Here is a 19109-nt window from a genome sequence, read left to right as displayed (position 1 = left end):
TTTCACAAATCAAGCTCTCATCCTGGTGCCTAATATGTGCAGTTTGAAGATTAGGTTTTAGATCCTCCTCCCTTGATGCATCTAAATCCTTTCAGCATCACAGTTAGTCCATAAAATTTCCTTATCCTAAAATTACTCATTTGTCGTTTATGTCTTTGTAATGCTGAAAGCAGAAAATAGACCAAAGGACTCATATATAGTTTTGTTTAATCTCCAGTGCTACCATCATTTAAAACAAAAATCCTAACATATTTTTTTACCAAAAGAGCTGCAATTTACATGACTGATAACTAGTACATGATATTATAGAACAGGAGTGATTTTCTGGAAGGACTATATTTATACATGAAACAGAGAAGTGTAACCATTTCAACTGCTTTTTGTACCTTCAATCAGTTTCTGAAGTTCACGGAAAGGTTTCACATGGTAGAGAAGAAGACAGAACCCCACAAAATCAAGACCCACAGAAATTATCTCTTTTGTTTTGTTTTTTAGACCAATTAGATTTGACATAAAATATACTACATTAATGCCATTAATTGAAATAGTCAGTCCCCTAAATTTATGCTCCCTGGGGTCGACCAGATACACATCAAAGGGCAAAGCAGCCTCCTAGTCCTGCCCACTAAGAAATAGTTAAGTCCTGTCAAGCATCTTTGTGAAACAACAGCTTCAAACCTTCCCAGCACATATGAAAAGGGAAACAGACCTTACTTCTCCACTACTTCACTGTCCTCTTTCTCTTGTCAGTTACATATGTTTTTTTCCTACCAAGACAAGCATTATATAAATAGAACAAATTACATTTGGATACATAAATTCTAAACATGAAGTTAATACCACAACATGTCAGAGTAATGTCTTATCTCCCTAGGAATCATGTATACACAAACATAAATAGTTTAAAGTAGTAGTAGTAGTAGTAGTAGTAGTAGTAGTAGTAGTAGTAGTAGTGGTAGTAGTAGTGGTAGTGGTAGTGGTAGTAATAATAATAAATCCCAAACCATTTAGAAAAATTATTGTGAAATATGTTTAAGATGAATTTAATTGCTTCAGATTAATTTAATGGGAATTTAGTCACTGTCTTTGTTGGAGTTGTTTGTAGGTTTCTACATACAATCCTGTTGAACACAGGAGAAAATAAAACACTTCAGTTGTTAAATCCTTGAAATCCAGTATTTTCCCCTAGGTGAATGCATGGCCAAACTGGATATCAACATCACTTTATGTATGTATCTGTGCTCCCATTTTCTGGAGAGTCTTCCAGACCCAGAAAAAAATTATTTTATTTAAGATGTTTTCATATGACCATTTTGTTTGGGGAGGGAAGATTAGACTCCTTCCCTTCAAGGAAGTATCATTTCCTTAAACCTGCATTTATCACCTACTGTTCCTACTAAACCAGTGTTCAGTATTGCACAAGCACAATAAAGGAGGCATTGAGCAATCTGAATTAACGTAACCTCTTTTTTTGGTGTTTTCTCAAAAGCATGAAAAACTAGTGGGATTCTTTGAGTAACAAAAGTTCTTTGTTACTCAATTATCCATGCTTGTTCGTCAGACTTGCTCAAGTGTGTATTTTCTTGGTAAGTGCATAGGAGTTTGCCTTTGGTTTGTATGCAAAACTGCCCAGATTCAGTGTAGTCCTAGAAATGTGTAAATGGCATAGATGGCAGCTAAGCAGAGCAATACAAACACACTGGTATTAAGTTCTTTACTTAGTTTTTAGGTCATTACAAATCAATTTGGTTTAGTTTCTCTATGTGTTACAGGACACCACCCAGCTGTATGCAATAAGAGTTTAAATAAACAGAAATATAAATTCAGCGTTTTCCTTTTGTAAATTGCACAGTATTTTCTCCTAGTAAATTAACTTAGTCTGAGTGGAAAGAGAATAAGCATTTTGAGTTAAATCCCCTGCCTGTAATTACATTTCAGTACTTGAAAATTCAGCAACTGGCTGATTTTTACCCAAAAATCATTCATCAGAGGTGTTGGATAGACAGAGACAGGCTTCCATTTATCAGTACACCAGTAACTATTCACACAGCAAGCAACACAGAAAGCTTCCTAACCCTGCACTAGCAATGGGTAAGGTGTCCAGGAGTAAGCTGAACTTCAGTTTCCAGCCTTGTTGAACTTTTTAGCCTTTCTAAGGAGACATCACTAAGCCACACTGGTACAGAGCAAAGCCTGTGGATGTGTCAAAAGAGCACTTATACAGAGTCACTAGACAAGTCTTCTCATAGACAAATGATATTCTTACGCATTGCACCCTTAGCACTAACTTTAGAACAATTTTTCTTTTCTTCCTCATTGACCTCAGACATCCAGATCAGAAGAGGTTATAATTCTCACAGGAGATTTAAACTGGGAACAGAACAGTTTGTGGTCATTATGCCTTTGAGGAAGTGAAAGATGTTCCACTAAGCAAGGCAGAGAAACACAAATGTGTCCTGTCTTTTTCCTATGGGAAGAGCTGCAAAAGCACTGGCTTTGTGTCCAACTAAATGCCAGCTCCAAAGTATCCAAAGGCACCACTGATCTAAGCAAATTGAAACAAGTCTCTTCATCCCATTTCTTCTTTTCAAGTATTTCTCTAGAAAACTATGCTCATCATGTGGACTCGTTGCATCCTCAGGAAAACCTGCTGTCTGTGGAGCTCCTAGAATTTGTCCCTGTCTTATTTTTTCAGTAATACTGAGAAGAGTTGTCGCCTAAAGCTCCAGCCTTTCCCTCTGGATGTGCTTTCCCCAGCTATGCCCTGGAGCAAAGCTTTTTTTCTCTTTTCAGCAGTGCCTAGGTACCAAACCTCCAGCTTACATGCAAGGAGAAATTCCTAAGCATTTGGTATAAAACAAGTCATTGAAAATCCTGCCTTTTCAGAATATGCTTCATTCCAAGCAACTGAAAAGTGGAAGAGGAGTGCCACAGCTTCAGCTTTCTGCAGTCGTGGTAGTGAAGCTCATTTACACCACCAATAATCTGAACGGACTGAAGAAATGAACCTCATTGAAATGCAATGAAGGTTGCTAAATGTGCAAAATCTATGGTAACAGTAGGGCTTAATGAAGTTAAGTCTGTTTTAAAGGTGAAGTAAACTTTACAAGAGAGAAGGCTAGTTTAACCCTGAGCACGTTGCCCACCAAAGAACTCGGAACAATTTATTCGCAGTGGTAGTTCCTGCCACCGAGTTGGTTGTGCGCAGCCACCCAGTGTCCCCAAGCCTTGTCCCAGCACAGCCGGCACTGCCGCTGGGCCGGCATCACGCCCCAGGCGCTGCCGGGACCGGGACCGCGCCCGCACCCGCGGGGCCGCCGGGCGGGAGGGGCCGGGGCCGCCGAGCCCGCCTTGCCGAGGGGCGGCGGGGGCCGCTCCCGGGCGGCTCTGCCGGCCGCCGCCGCGCCGGCTTCCCTCGGCTGTTCGCAGCACCTCCCTCGCCTGCCTCCGCCCCCCGTCCAGTGGCTGTCCCAGCTGCCGGGGCCGCCGGCGCGCCTGCTGTGCCCAGTGCTGAGCGAGCGGCGCGGCGGGACGGGACGGACGGGACAGCACGGACGGGACGGGCGGTCGCCCGGCGCCAGGTGAGCGGCTGCGGGCTTGCGGGAGCAGAGGCGGCCGGGGGCGGCGGGCTCCCGAGGGCGGGAGGGACGGGCAGTGCAGCGGCTGCGGGAATGGGAGTCGCCCTGAGCCGGGTGGAGGTGAGCGACTCTGCGGGGCCAGGCGGCGGAGGTGCGCGGCTCCCTGGGATGGGATTTCCCGCCGACTCTTCCCGGTGGGACGAGCGAGGTTAGGGCGGGGAGGTCCCGCGGGGGCGGCGGTGGTGGCTGGAGAAGCACAGGTCGGGGAGCTCCGACCTCCGCGGGTGAGCTCCGCGGCTCCCGCTTAGTCACGGATCGTCTCCTGAAGGGGCACTGCGAGTCTCGCCCGGCCGGGGGCAGCGCGGCCCGGGGGGCTGAGGGGGAGGTGCCGCGGGCGGGCCCGGCCCGTTGGGGCTCGCGCCGGGCCGGTGCGGGGCGAGGCCGCCGTGAGGGGCTGCGGGCAGCGCGGCCGGGCCCCGTCCTGAGCGGCGCCGCGCTGCTCACCAGGTACAGCGCTCGGTGCTGCTGGTGGAAAGCTCTCCTTCAGCTTTCCAGCATTAAGTGCTTAATCAGACAACGGCGAGAAACATTTAGTAACGTGTTGAAATTGGTCTAAAAAGTGACTGATTTTTGTAGAGGAGTTGGTGGGGTTTGGATGCGGTTTAGAAGAAGAGACAGGGTAGTGTCCCGTTGGGGCAGTATTGCTAGACCGGGTCGGGGTTTGGTCTCACACCCGTTTTCTGTGGGAACGGATGCAGAGAATATATTCAGCTTGAAAGTTTTCCCTGCTTCTTTTGCATACATTCTGCCAGGAAACCTGCATCGCTGAAAGTGATGTCTTCACAGTCACCTTTTGTGCACAATAAGAATTTCGAGCAGGAGGGTTGTCTGGGATTTTTTTGCCATGTTCACTGGCTAAGTGTACTGGAAGCATCCTTTCTTGATTGAATTTATTTTTGCTTTGGAAATATATAGGTTTCATCATTCATGGATAGTATTTGTAACAATACTGAACTCTGTTGCTTTACTGTGTTATTTTCTTGAACTGATTTATGTGGAAACAGGGAATAAATGTTTGTAAACTAGTTCAAGACGTGCTTATCCAGCAAATTAAATGTGTGATTGCACAAGCCTAGGCTGGTTTTGACTTCCATGAAATCACAGAATTGGTAATGTTGGGAGGAACCGCAGTGGGTCATCTGTGCCAACGTCCCTGCTCAAATCAGTTTGAGTAACGCTGAAGGTGTGTTGGAATAGGCTTCAACATGAGCCAAAATAGAGTTTACAACCTCCAGATCTAAGAGATATCAATCCCAAAGCAAATTAGTTGTGTCTTCAGTTCTGTCATTTGTACTGAAAAAGTAAATCTGGTGTTATGTGTGCCTACTCAGAACATGTTCCTCCCTGTTGTTTGCATAGGCTAACAGAGTACATCGTCACTAGAAGAGAACTGCACAAGCTGATATTCCTATTCTTAAGCTTTTGACCTTAAGGGTATTCCCAAGTGGAAAGCAGACTTTTGTAACTGTTTCCATGGGGGAAACAAGCAAAATTTGTTCCTCTGCTAGGTGACCAGTAGTGTGTTTATTGAATTAAACTAAAGAACAAAAAAACCGTGTCTTTGCTTAGGAGGATCTCCAAGTACTTGTCTTCACTGAGGAAGCACACATAAAATTTAATGATGAAGACAAATCTCTGAAGTGGAATGTTGTGAAAGAAGATGCAGGAAAGAAATTGCACATAAACAAAATTTGCTGAGATACAAATTGGGGCCACAAAATTTTCTACTTGCACTGTAAGATAATATTATGTCATTTCTACTATGGTACCAAGTGAGCTAGGGTTATTGGTATCTTTGTTAATATTACTTTAGTGTCTTAAGGTAATTCTGTAGATCAAATAGAGTTTGCTAGCATGTTCTTTTTTCTTCAGTGCCTTCCAAATTTACTGTTAAACTTCTGTTTCTAATACATCCACAGAAATTGGCTCAGATTAGGGCCAGCTGGAGAGAGATGAAGGACTAGATTCCCATTCTCAAGTTAATTACTCCATTTACAGTTTTTCTGCTGTGAGTGCTCTTAGTCAGGTCTTCCACTAGTAACTGTAGAGTGCTGGCAGATTGAGAAAGTTTGGGAGTTCATGGGAGAATAACTCTTAAATTTGAACGATTTTTAGTTCTTAATATGTAACATGATTACATACATTTGCCTTGGCAAATGCAGTTTAGCTTTAAAACTGACCACTACACTTGAGTTTTATGTTTTCAGTGGAATATTAGATTAGATTATTTGAAGGCCAAAGTAAGGGTAGCTCATGCAAGTAATCTCATAGACTCCAATGTAAAAAATAGCATAAATAAGTCGTGTTATTTGGCCTGAAATGTTAGCTTTATGATAAATGGTAAGTCTATTAGTGGTTTTGTATACTAGGTTCAGTTAAAAGCTTTGCTCTTTTCCAGATGCAAGGATTTAGAGAATACTAATTGATTGGTAGGTGCTACTCAGCTTGTGAACATGAATGGAGTTGATATTTTTGTTTATTAGACAGATGTTTATGATTATGAAGGTCTTACTCTTTCCAGTCGTAAATTCCTGGTGGAGTTACAGTTGGGAAAGGTTCTATAATTGCTCTATGAAAAAGATAGTTTTGTATAACTATATGGTAATTAATAGAACTCAATTACTTGAGAGTCTTGCATTCCTTTTTTGACAAAATACCTTTGAAATTTATTGCTGTTCAGGATGGACAAAGGGTCTTTTGTAGCTAACATTAAATCAAAGACAAATTCTATATCAAACTCCTCTCTGCCTGAGTCACATGGATTTGTCTTCAGCTGTGAGCTGAATTGTTTGTATGCCACAGGTATTCAACCTGTGAGTGCTACCTACATCAGATTCAGGACAGTTTTATGGCAGGTGTTGTGCAGTGGAACTGATACAGGATTTTAGAAGTGCATCTGACTGTTCAAATCCCAGACTCAGCATTTTCAGTCTTTTATTGGTGAGTTCTGTAGCACAGAAATATAAATACTGTTTGGCACAAGAGCTACTTTTCAGCTAGTGCCTTATAAAAATGTCATTTTGTTGTTTTGCTCTAGGCCCTCTTCTGCTGGCTGCTTCAATACGGTGTAGAATGAGTAACACGATGAGCTTATTTTTGTTTATTTTAAAAGAAAACTGTAGAATCTCAGTTATACTAGATGAGACAGTAGATAGAAAAGAAATACTTTATAAAGTTCCTCAATCTACTTAAAATACTTTTTCAATCTGTAGAATTTTTAGAAAATTACTAAGATTTATCACAGTATTTCTGTTAAGTGAAATTTGCATGAGTACTTCAAGTGATGCCTTAGTTACCAAAAAGAACAACTCCCCACAAATCAGGCACTATTTTCTATTTTCTCATTTATGGTGCTCCTTAAAGGAGTCATTGAGGAGTTATGGTCTAAGAGATCCATCAGAAGGTTTGCTGGAAGTTGTCATGTTTGACAAGATGTGACACTTCTAGAAATGGTAAAATTAGAAAGACGAAGAGTAATGTGATTATGATAATTGTGGAAATGTTATTGTGAACACATAACAAAACTTAGCAGTTTTGTTATGTAAATCAGTATCTTTTACTGATACTTTTAGCGGTCAAAATATTCTCTTAGTAAGTCCTTTCTTCAGAGAAAAAAGGACTCTGCTTCTCTGTCTGGATTTATTAGACATTTGGACATGCCTGATTGCGAATGCTGCTAAATTCCCTGTGTAAATTCTAAGTTCTCAAGCAGACTTTGAATACCTTTGTTTCTTTTGCATCAAATTAGTTATGGACATAAGCTGACTGAATGGGTTTTTGATGGGCTTCATGTTTTGAAGTGACTTTGTTCCTCCGTTATTTATTCATAGCAAAGTCCATGTATTCATATAAGTTGGATTAAAAATGCTTTCCTTTTTTCACCCTCATCTATGTTTTGGCAAATCAGCAATGTGGTGGTTGTGGTTTATTTCTGAGAAGGCAAATTACTTTTTTATAGAGGTGATGATGGTGAAAAGAGCCATTTGGAATGTAGTTGTACAAAGAAAATTTTTTGAGCTGATACATTTGTGGGGGTACACACAGGAATGGTTCAGATTTAAAGAAACTTTTCTGGAACTGCTTTCAAGTCATCTACTCACCTATGTGATAACTTTCAAGTGTTTATGAATGTTTGCTATTGACTAACTTGTTTCAGTTGTAGTATAACATGGGCAATGGTACTGTCTCCTGTTCCTCTGCAGACACTTATCTTGAACCCTAAAGAGAAGTGCTAAAGGAGGCCCAGAATGCTGTTCTGGCATAGCCCTGTTTCCTAGTGTCTTAATAGAGGTTCCCTAAATATTTACCCCATGTGGAGACTGAAGTGCCAACATGACTGTATTTCCTTAGGCTGTGTAGGGTAGTGGTGCCATATTCTATATCTGAGTTTTAGTGGGACTTTGGAAGATGCTTGCTTCAGTGCAGCCATCCTTCCAAACTGATGAGCTTTATCTCTGTGGTCAGACTATTAGTTTTGGTCATTGGGCTGTTGACTAAAAGACACTGAGAGAGACTGCTGTAAACCACCCCCCCCCCCCTTTCAAAAAAAAACCCTCCACCAAATACTGTTGTTCTTAGCTTGCAGAGAAATTTTAATGGCTCCAAGCGCAAGATCCAAGAGACCTGTTAAGTCCATGAAGTGAAGCTAAGGATGAAATCACAGTATAATTTCTTTTTTAGGGTGTTGCTATTCAAGCCAAGAGAGCTTGGAAAAGAGAATGGGGAAGAAAATTGTAAACTGAGTAGAAAGAGAAATGTAAACTGAGTAGAAACAACTATTTACTTTTTATTTTCCTTCACTTACAGTAAGATGAAACTTTCAGAACTCGTTTTTTTGGTTTTTTTTTTTTTTTTTGTAAAGTAGGATAATTGAAAGCATGAGCTGGACAGTCTTCTTTTTGGCATGCCTGGCGCTCACCTGACTCCTCACAGCCTGCTTACATTGTTCACTGATACAAATATTTGAGGTTTAGAGAAGTCTTTGTCCTTCTCTCTTTCTCTCTGTAGCTTTGTATTCATCTTTGTAGTGAATACAAAGGTTTTTTTGAGAACTTTTTGTGTACTTTTTTGTGCTTATATCTTTGTATACCTTTTCTCATGCTTTTACATGGCTCAAGATGCATGCATAGTGCTCTTTTAATCTTTTCTGATGTGCCAACCTTTATGTGGTCTTCTACTCTGCAGAACACTTCTTGTTGTTTCCCCCCTCCATTAAACCTATATAGTTCCATACCCCAAAGTATTAGGGAAAATGTAAACAACCTGTCTGAAGTTGAAATAATCAGACTTGTGCCAAACATAACTACTTTTATTGCATCTTGGTTTGTTGTGCTTTATCAGTACTTTGTAAGCTCTTTAAAGAAGAAACCTGCTCAGGCATTGTCGGTGAAGATCTTTTTGGTTTGCTCTAGATTTAATAGAGGGTGTGAGGAAAGCTGTGCTCTTGAGGGAATACACCATGCAGACAAGGATTTCCTGGATAGTGTAAAACTTTTATAAGAGCTAGAGAAAGGTCTCTTGCTCATCTCCCAGGTGTCAATTGGATATGAGGAAGTGAAACATTTCCAGTCTGGGTAAGAGGGAACAAAACTTGTTTGTAATTGCCCCCTGTCCTGTTTTGCACTATATAGAGCATAAGTTGCTGTATAAGAGAATTAAGCACCAAAAGTGCAGGTTTTTTTGGCCCTGAGGTCCATAATGGAGAGCCATCCAATAGCATCTTCAACTCCTGAATCCACTTACACAGGCCTAAGTGATTAAGTTTGCGCTTTTACATGAATCTAAGGGGAGATCCATGAGTTGAACTGAAGGCAGACCTTGGCTTGCACAGCTGGGCATTTATAAAATAAAATATATTAATAAGTTATTCTAATGATAGTATCCTGCAGCAGTTGAAAGGCTAAACAAAGGAATGAATTTCTCAGAGAGTTCATCCTCCAGTTCTTTGAAGAACTCAACCAACTATGAGTTTTGCAGATGACTGATGTCTGTGCTTAAGTGGCTTGTTGCTCTCTGTAAGCCAGCTTATTAAGAAGTAAAATATTTACTGTCTTTGAAAACAGTAATGATTTATGTTAGGAGGAAGGTCCTTGAACTTGAACACATTACCATTACAGTCTTAGAAAAAGCTGGTGTTTTACATAATAGAATACAGTTTTTACGGACATGATTAACACTGGAGAAAATTAATGAAAACCAAATTATTATCAGACAGTAATAATCCTATTACTGTCTTCTGGAAAAACACATAAAAACCCCCCATGGAACATCATTTTGAACTCAATGGTGCTACTTCTGCTGTTAAGTCAGTAAATTCCGTATATGCCAAGATTTACTGTGACACAATAGTTTCCAACATAAGCGTCTTGCCTATTACATCTAACTTGCTTCAGCCAAAATTTAAAAATAACATGAAAACTTCACTGCATTTTGGTTCCAGTCTGGAAAATATAAGGAGTTGATGGAAGATGCTACAGTCTTACATTCTGAAAGGAAAGACATCAAGAAGTTTTCATACCAGGGCAGTTTGATGTGTTTCTCTTGCTTGTTTTAGCCTTTTGTCACCTGGTATAGACTTGGATAAGGCAGAACATCACAGAAGAGCAGCCAGAAGCTTACCATTCATTATTATCCTCCTCCTAAGCTGCAGCTTCCAGAAATTTGGGAAATATTTTTATTGAAATCTACAATCTTAGTAGGGGATGAATACAGAAGGTTGAATGAGACCCAAAGACCATGGATGAAATAAGTGTGGCTTAAACAAAGCAGTTTGAAGTGCAGCAGTAGACAGCATGCTTGGAAGTAAATGAATGATTGCTTTGGGCCATGATTTCCATCATAAGTTTCTGTAACCAGCTGTTTATGCATTGGCAGTGAGAACCTGCTCTGGCTAAAACTTAGCATAAAAGAACTAATAGTTTATTAAATGTTAAAGATTGCCAGTAAATATGTATTTTCAACACGAATTGTGAAATTTGGATGTGAAATTTTTCCAAAAGTGATTTAACAAAATACGCTTCAGAACACAACTGCTGTATTTATGTTTTGCACTTTCTTTGACTTTAATCCTATGAAAATATATCTGCTGTACTGCAAGGCAAGCATTTGCTGAAGGTAAGTGCTAAATGTCTTGATATGTCACCTCTGGGCGCACACTTGGAAACTTGTAAAGTGAAATATCAGGGCATAGCTAATTATTATTAATGATAGGAATACAAACTTCTTTTTTATACCATCTTCCTCTCTTTGTTTCCACTAACCTCTGTAATTTGCAAAGAGTGTGATATTAATGCAGAACTGTGACATGTATAACACAGACAAAAAAAATTCCAATTTTTCAAAATATGTTTATTCATTTGTTTTAAGAAAAGCGCTCTCAATTATAGTTTGACTTTCAAATTAATAAGATGGTGTGAAATGTTGTAAGACCTGGGTACAAGGTTGTCATTGGTCAAAATAAGACATTCTTCATGGAGAGAAAACAAGACATAACAGATTTATGCCTGAGCCTTTAATTTCTATTTTCTGAATTTTCATTTTTTCTGCTGACCATAAAGAAATGTTTGCTACTGTCATCTATTTCAGACACTTAGCTCTTTATAAATAAAAACCACTTAGTTGTAACTGAGAAAGTGAAGCCAGCTGGTTACATCTTTACCTGAAGTCTGTGCACATAATTCTTTCCCACACTTGGATGGCTCAGTTACTGTTGTACTTAATTAGATTTGCTTGATATACATGTGAAAATCTTTCATCCTGCTGCAAAAACTGTGCACAATTATGCTGGGCTCCCCGAGTCACACTGTATTCATCTATTAAGAAGAAGAATACAAGTGTTCATTTAAACACATGAGCAAATTAATAACAAATGAAAAGAATCCCTTATGCCTAATTCTGTAATGTTAGCAACTATATATCTGCAATTACATTACTGTTCAGGATCATTAAGAATAAAGATTTAGGATTCTAATACAGAAAAGGGCCTAAATAAGTTTGAGAAGAACATAATGACCAAATGTGTTGGAATGGATCATATTATCTTTATTTGAATAGATATGGTGAAATTGTATTTTATATCTTGCTTTTTTTCTTAAAAAATGTACCAAAGATAGCAGCGTATTTTTCTTTAGTAGTGTCTAAACAACTTTGTTGCAGAACTAAAGGAACACAAATGTTATTTTCCCAACTCTTTTAATTGTATATTTTATCTGAACATTGGAACAAGTCTTGAACTAGTGTAGCTGTTCAAAGTCTTGCAAAAAGTCAGTTGAGCTGACCGTGTTAGTATTTCACTTTATATTCCTGTTATCTGGATTTTATTGCTTTGCCTGGGATCATTAATTTTCCTTTATAGCTTTGAATAGTTTTGGAGTTCTTGATGTGACTGTGTTCAAGAAGCGGTGACTCTGTCCCTACTTGTCTTTGCCAGGCCCATTCTGGAAGTGAGTGCAATGTCGAAAAACCCCAGATGAGACAAAAACCTAAATGTACAGAAAGTATTTATTACAGCCTTTTGTTTAAACACTGGACAAATATTAGCAAAGCTCCCTCTGAAATGACAGAATTAAAGGAAGGTCCATTCAAACTCGTCAGGGCTACAGAGTGCTCAGACAGGGCACTCTGGAGTGCCTGGAGTCAGCACCAGGAATTTCTTGGCTCCTGTACTCAAATTTAGGCATTTGTAATGCAGTTTTTATTTCTGGGGGTGGGACAGTAACATCATTGTCTAATGAGCTCTGCCAAACAAAACAGAAGGCATGCTTGGTGGTTCAGGAGTAAACCTCTGTCCTAGTCAGCTCATTTCATGTGTATCTGTTTGCAGGACTGAGGCTTAAGGAGAAAACAAAAGCAGGGAGTGTAGGAGTGTTCTCAATCAGTATCAGATGTGACACAAAGCAAGCAGCTTGCCTCATTACTTAGCAGCATCAATGGCTGCACTTGTATTTTTGGGCTCCATCCCATTCACATTTCAACTCTTGATGTCTAGATAGTAGAGAAAAGGGATGCTGGAAGTTTTGTTTGTTTAAATACATCACTATGGATGGATGGTTTAGTGTACAAAAGATTTCCCCATAAAGAGAAGAACAGATATGCAGCTTGGTTTTGCTTGGAAATGACCTAATTTGAGACTAGACTGGGAAATATAAGTAATCAAAGAAAGGAAACTTTTTTTGGATGAGCACCTCTTTTAACCCTAGGAAATTTCACTGTAAATGCACAGTCCTTGAAGTTGTCAGATATATTTAAGCACAACAATTTTCGTTATCAGGTTCTTAGGATAATTAATTTAATTCTGCTACTTAGGTTGCTGATGGAACAACTTTATTAATACACGATTTTTAGGCATTCAGAGAAGCAAGCTGAGGACAGGTTTGAACATGTTTCCTGGGGATCCTTAGAAAGCTAGCCCATCATTGCCATTTCTGGCCATTGTTTTAGCATATGATTTATTTTGTCAGCTTTTTTTATTTCTTAGAAGTATTGCATGTTGCAATTCTTGAAAACACTGGCAACAATGTTGCAGTGCTCTTTATTTTTAAAAAGCCTTTTCTTTCGGTTTCTATGTTATGTTGTTATATGTTTATAATTTATTTCCGTGTATGTTTAATCAATTTTTGAAGTTTCAATTACTTAGCAACTTCACTGTTTCCTAGTTTATTCCTGTGGCACTTCTCTGGCAGAGTTCAGCCCATAGTAACCATTGTAAATTATAAAATATTTACAGTTGTGTGAATCTTGAAAAAAAATTACATTTTAGCCCCAACCTTAAAAAAAAAAAAATTAAAACTCCTGAAAGAGTTCACCATTTAGCAGTGCCTGAAAAGAAGGGAAGCTACTGGAACCTGTCACAGCACAAGCAGAAGTGCAGTGCAGTTTGTGAGCAGTGTGAGCGCTAACCAATGCACTTGCACATGCACCCAACTTGTGATGGCCAAGTTAACCTTCTGGTCTGGGGCAGAATGCTCTGATCCACCCTAAAGCTGATGCATGGAAGACATTCAATATGTAAAGTTTACTGCTTTGCATATTTAATAATCAGCTACAGAATCTTGCCACTATGTATCTAAACATTTTGTATAAGAAAATGCACCTGAATGTTTCTTTCAGCATGCAAAATATTCAGATACACCTTTTTTAAAAAGATCTTTAAAAATTATTTCATAGAATGGTATCTCTTATAACAGAAAGGTGGACAAACCAGGTTTTCATGATATTGTTCATGAACTTGCTGCCCACAGTGATTTGTGGCTTATTAAAGTGTCACATGAGAAAATGTGTGGGTAGTGAACTGAAAAGATGCTTTCTTACGTACTTACCGAGATTGTTAAAGCTTTTGGACAATCTTTCTATGATTGCTCTGTCAGCTTTTGTTTGGGTTTTATGTTGTTGTGTGCGAATCATTTGTTTTTCAAATGCTGAAAGTCTTATTTGTGCAAGGAGTCATGCCCATGCTCTGATGTGTTTGTAGTCTTTGGAGAATTAGAGCTTGGATGGGTTTTCTATGGTTTTGGGCTTTTTTTTCCCTTTCAGCAAACATCTCTTTCTCTCTTAGTGTCTTGGCAATATACACAGTATCCGGGCATTTCTGTGCAATATATACCCAATAGTATAGCACGGTTGAGAAGATTTATGCTCATGTTGGAAATATATTTTGTCATAATGTATATACACCTACATGTTTTCTGGTCATTGTGGTTTATTTATTTATCTGTTTCTTCTAGAATGGTTGCCTGGGGAAAACAGCACTGCTGTGTTGGCAGAATACAGGACATTTTCTTGAGATTTAGGATTGTTCAAGCAGTCCTTTTGCTTCAGTTGTTCTTGGCTACAGCAAGCAAAGGTAAGAGAATTTTTTCCTGATTTGTCTAGTGTTGGTATTCCAAATAAATACCATTAGACTTGATGAATAGGACTTTTGAATATATTCAACCAGGCAAGTTTTCGCCTCTTGAAAACAAGAGGAAAAACTGTCACTAACAAGAAATGAAACGGTTGGTGCTTAGCATTTTGGATGCTTTGTATATTTTCATTAAAAATCATTGGTAGTTACGTCTTCTAGGCTGTGGATGAGGAAAGAACCAAAACACAATTTGTAATAGCAAGACAAATTATTTTAATGCTGGGTTTTTTTTGAGCTGGAAGTGTTACTATTTTCAGAACATGTTGTTAAATCTTTTACACTGCTCTTACAAAAACACCACAAGATCCTTTGAGCTTTGCTGTATTTAGGGCGTGTGTGAGTGTAGAACATCTCCTGCATTGATCTTGGTTGTGGATCTGAATATGGCTAAGGAAAAGGTAGTAAGGCCCAAAACATGTAGCACAAATTAAGTATTTGAACATGGCAGTTTATGCTCTTTATGTAACAGTAAATGAAAAATAAATTCATAAGGTTCTTGTGAAAAACTGACATGGTGATGCTTTTATGTAAGGTTAAGTAGAATAAAGTGAGGTAAAATAATTTGTGTTTTTTCATGGCTGAACAATTTCAGTTTTTTCTGTAAACTGGTTAAAAGCCAGTTTTAAATGGTTAGTCTGTCACTGCTCTGGACTCAGCTGATAAAGATAACAGTGCTTGTCATTCATAAAGCTTCTTTATGTCAATAGTGTGTGCTGCATTTATTGTGTTAACAATGTACTTAGTTTATTAAAAAAATTGGAGTGTTTTTTGCTGTGTACTTAATGGCTAGTTTCAGAACCTTCTTTGTCATGGCATGTTATTTTACTCTAGGTCAGAACTTGCAGTTCTGATTTACTGCCTGATTTTTTTAAATTTAAGTATGCCTGCTTAATGACGCTGTACAACCAATGAGGTTTTATGGGTTGCAGACTAGATTAGTTTTGACTCTAATTCTCCAGATACAGTAACTTTTGCAAAATGTTTCAATTGAGACAGAATCTAAGATTCGGGTGGTAAACCTGCTGCTAAATGGAGAGCTGTTAACATCTTGTACTTTAAATAGTAAAAAGGACAGAGCTGCTCAGCAGATGGACAGATGTCATAGAAGAGTAAATTTAACTGTTTCTAAAGTTCTGAGGAAGCAAGCAAAGAGGGATTTCATTTTTCACCTTTGTATCACTTAAAACTGTCATTAATCATCAAGGGAGCTAAACTGACACAAGAGTGTGTTTATGTTTTCCCCCTATTTTATTGGGGTGTTTTGGGTTTAGGCTGTCAGCAGTTAGTAGTGTCAGCAGCATCTCTACTCAGTTCTCTCCTCATCTGAGGTGTCAGAGTATGATTGTGTTCTCCAAAAAATATGAAGAGAGAAGAACTTCCTGTGTTCTTTTTGATGCTCAGGATGCTGGATAGGGTGATGTTGTTTATCCCCAGCTAAACAAATAGAACTGTGAATGAAAAGGAGGGATGAAATTGATTTTGGGGAAGCAGTTCTTAGCTTCAGATTTTTAAAATATTCAACAGAATCAAGTGATCCACACATGGAATGTTTAGAGTTTTAGGCTTTATAAAAAAACAGTTATGAGCTCCAGATGGAATACATGAGTATACAAGAGTCTTTTGACGTCATTTTAATGGACTGTAGCGAGCCAAATGTGCCACAGGTGGCCAACACTTGCAAGGAAGTTAATAACTACTGTTACTAGTTAAAAGCCAGATTGTGCAGACATATAAATTTGTGACTATTTTTATTCAAGAGAATGCCTGACTGTATTAATGCTCAGCTGTATACTGATCCAGTGGTTATTAGTAATACCAGTAATATAAGGAAAATAACACTGGTCCTGTAGGTCTAATTCTTAATACCTAATGGCTATCTCTTGTAAAGATAACAATTATCACTGTCTAAAAATGTTTTGAAAAAAGAAAGAGATGCATTTTTGGCTTATGTTGTCATTCTCAGAAAATTAATTTTAAACATTTAGAAGTATGTGCATTCATTTCAGGATTTCTTTTAGGGCTGAAGAGAACATGCTTATTAAATATGTGCTTTTGGGTTAAGTGAGGGCAAAACCCCCAGGTTTTGCATCTCTTAGACATAAGTATAGTAAGAAGAAAAAATTTTCATTTCTGAAAAGGCTTATGTGCCCAGATATAGTAAAAGACATGGAATAGTCAGCCCATGATTGCTACTGAATGGAGTTTCCTTCACTCCAAATTGTGGGGGTTTTTTTGTTTATTTGTAGTTTTTTTTTTTTTTTTAATTATTATCGTTATTTATCTTTTCCTTACTCTGGATTTTTCTTACTCTGGAGCTGTTTGAAGCATTCTTTCCCTTATGCTCCTTGTTCTGTGCTGTAAAGGTGTGTTCATGGCTACTTTTCTGAATTTATTGCATTGTCTGCATGCAAGGAGACTCCAGGAATGCCTCTGTTAGAGCACAGGCAGTTCCAGCTCCTCGGTTCCATGGTCAAGGGTGGGTCACAGCCCACAACCACCATTGCTAGACAAAGTAAGTGATGATTAACAGATCTTAAAGGCTTTACTGTAATGTCATCTCTTGCTTACATCCACCCACATGTCAAGGAGACTTATTCAAGATAATACAGATAATTAGTTTCTAACATAATGCTGTACTGTGCTCACTTGGAGCAACAAAGTGCATTTTCTGACTATGATTACAATTTCCTTTCTGCTTTTTCAGCATTCTTTGGGTAGATAAGGCATATAAAATTTTCCAGCCTTTCTTGCAACAATTCAGATAGTATTGGTGTCTGTTATTTTAATTTTGGCATCTGTTTTTGGCACTTTTTTTAAAATGACTGTTTAGAGCAAAGTGGACCATCTTTCCAGTTTTCAGAAGGGTAGACCTTTCTATGTAAACACTTTTCTTAGTTTAAATTAATTCTTCAGGGCTTGCATATTGATCAACAGCAGTCTTTTTGGATTATATAAAGCAGACCAGAAGAATCATCAGCAGATTGATCTCATTTTGCATAATTTATGTTGGCTATCTGTCTTAAAACTGTTTTCATCTACAAGTTTATGTCTACTCTGGCTCCCTTGGCGACTTTGAAGTCACAATTCCCCTAAAGAATGTAATAGAAATTAGCAGCCTTTTAATTCACTGTTGGCATATCAACACCGCTTTAATGCTTAACATGAAATCAAGCCTCTCTCAGAATTCCTTCACTTCCCAAATCATGTCTGCTGATGATACTTCAAGTTTTGATTAGTGTATTTGCTCAGTAATAGAATTCTAGTCTTTCAATTTGGACAGTTAACAGTAACTTCAAGTTTTGAAGCTGTGTCAGGAAATTTCCCTACCAGTCAATTTCTACTTAATAATGAAAGACTTGAGCAATTTTTTTATTTGGAAATACTGTGTCACCAGTATTGGCATGTAACTAGCTCGCCATTTCCTTTATAAAATCAGTTTCCTTATGACCTGTCCATGCTGTCAGATGGACATCTGTTTTAGTTTTACTTAAAAAGGTAGGTATATTTGAGCCCCCATTTTGAAAAATCTCATATTCTGTGATACTTTCCCCTCCCATCCCATCTTCCTCATCTGGCTTTTAAGTAATTTTAAAAATTAGTTTTCCATACTGAAATATTCTTAGTTGGGTATCCCAGATTTTGCTTTCAGACTCTGGCCAGACTGAATGAGTGAATTCATGCTGCAGGATTAGGCAGGGGAGGCTTGCTTTCAGGTCTGTCTTTCTTCTCCTTTGCCATTTTGAACCAATCTAAGTATTAACTCACCATTCAGAATCCACTGTCTGCTAGTTAGGATTTTCACCTAATTTTAGCCAGGTGTCTCTGTACCCAGAGAGTTTTTGTTTGGTCTTTGGCCTTGCATGGCACTTCTGTCACTTATGTTGAACTTCAGGAACTATTCCAGGTTGTGAAAAATGCCTGCAAGTTTCTACTAATTAGCATCACAGACTCTCAAATCTATAGGATGCAACAAGAATAGGTATCAATGACTTTCCATGAAACTGGACTGATATATTTTTTATTTCAAATGTTTCTGGTAGCTTGTACCTATCAAGTTGCACTTGGAAGTTAGGAACTTTCTCCTTGTTTTTCCTTGTTGCTATTGAAAAATAAATTTGAGAGCCTGGAGGTCAAGAGACAGAAAAGTTGTCTGAACTGGTCTGATGAAAGCTGGTGCTCTGGTTGCCTGAGAACATTACAGAAGAACTGGCTGTGATCTTGACAGCTAACTAGGACTATGAACATAACCTACCCTGGAAAAAAAACCCTGATCCAAGTAGCCTGGAAGTTTTTCTTCTTACAGAGGAGCTAATGGAAAAGGTTTTTTTCTATGTTGGACAATCTTTTTCTGCTTTTTAACCCTGACCAATCATGATTAATCCCGTACGTCCTCTGGAGCATTCATAAAAGCTCTGCATATATTGATAAATAATTACCTCCTTAAAGGTGTCAGAAGTGTGTTCTCTTGCACTGGCTGAACATCTGACAGGCTGTTTGATTTTTCTGTTGCTCCATTTCATGTTCCAAAGGAAGTTTTTCTTATTTTGTTGCTGCTGTGTACACCATAAAGC

The 19109-nt window shown here is 38.6% G+C and overlaps 1 protein-coding gene across 5 annotated transcripts in view; it reads left to right on the top strand.

The window, feature by feature from the left end:
• Positions 1–3422: 3422 nt before the first annotated feature.
• ADGRG2 (adhesion G protein-coupled receptor G2) overlaps positions 3423–19109 on the top strand; it is a 59682-nt gene continuing 43995 nt past the window's right edge. For 4 of the 5 annotated variants that reach the window (XM_059839856.1, XM_059839854.1, XM_059839852.1 and 1 more), the window contains exons 1-2: positions 3423–3581; positions 14360–14478. In XM_059839856.1, the coding sequence (XP_059695839.1) occupies positions 14361–14478 (118 nt within the window). In that variant the 5' untranslated portion in view covers positions 3423–3581; position 14360. Of the gene's footprint in view, positions 3582–14359; positions 14479–16901; positions 17051–19109 lie in introns of those variants that run through there. The other variant, XM_059839853.1, reaches the window with a different exon arrangement.

Source organism: Haemorhous mexicanus, chromosome 2 (genome assembly GCF_027477595.1).
Source record: "Haemorhous mexicanus isolate bHaeMex1 chromosome 2, bHaeMex1.pri, whole genome shotgun sequence".
Classification (NCBI taxonomy): domain Eukaryota; kingdom Metazoa; phylum Chordata; class Aves; order Passeriformes; family Fringillidae; genus Haemorhous; species Haemorhous mexicanus.
This window is presented reverse-complemented; position numbering and strand designations above follow the sequence as displayed.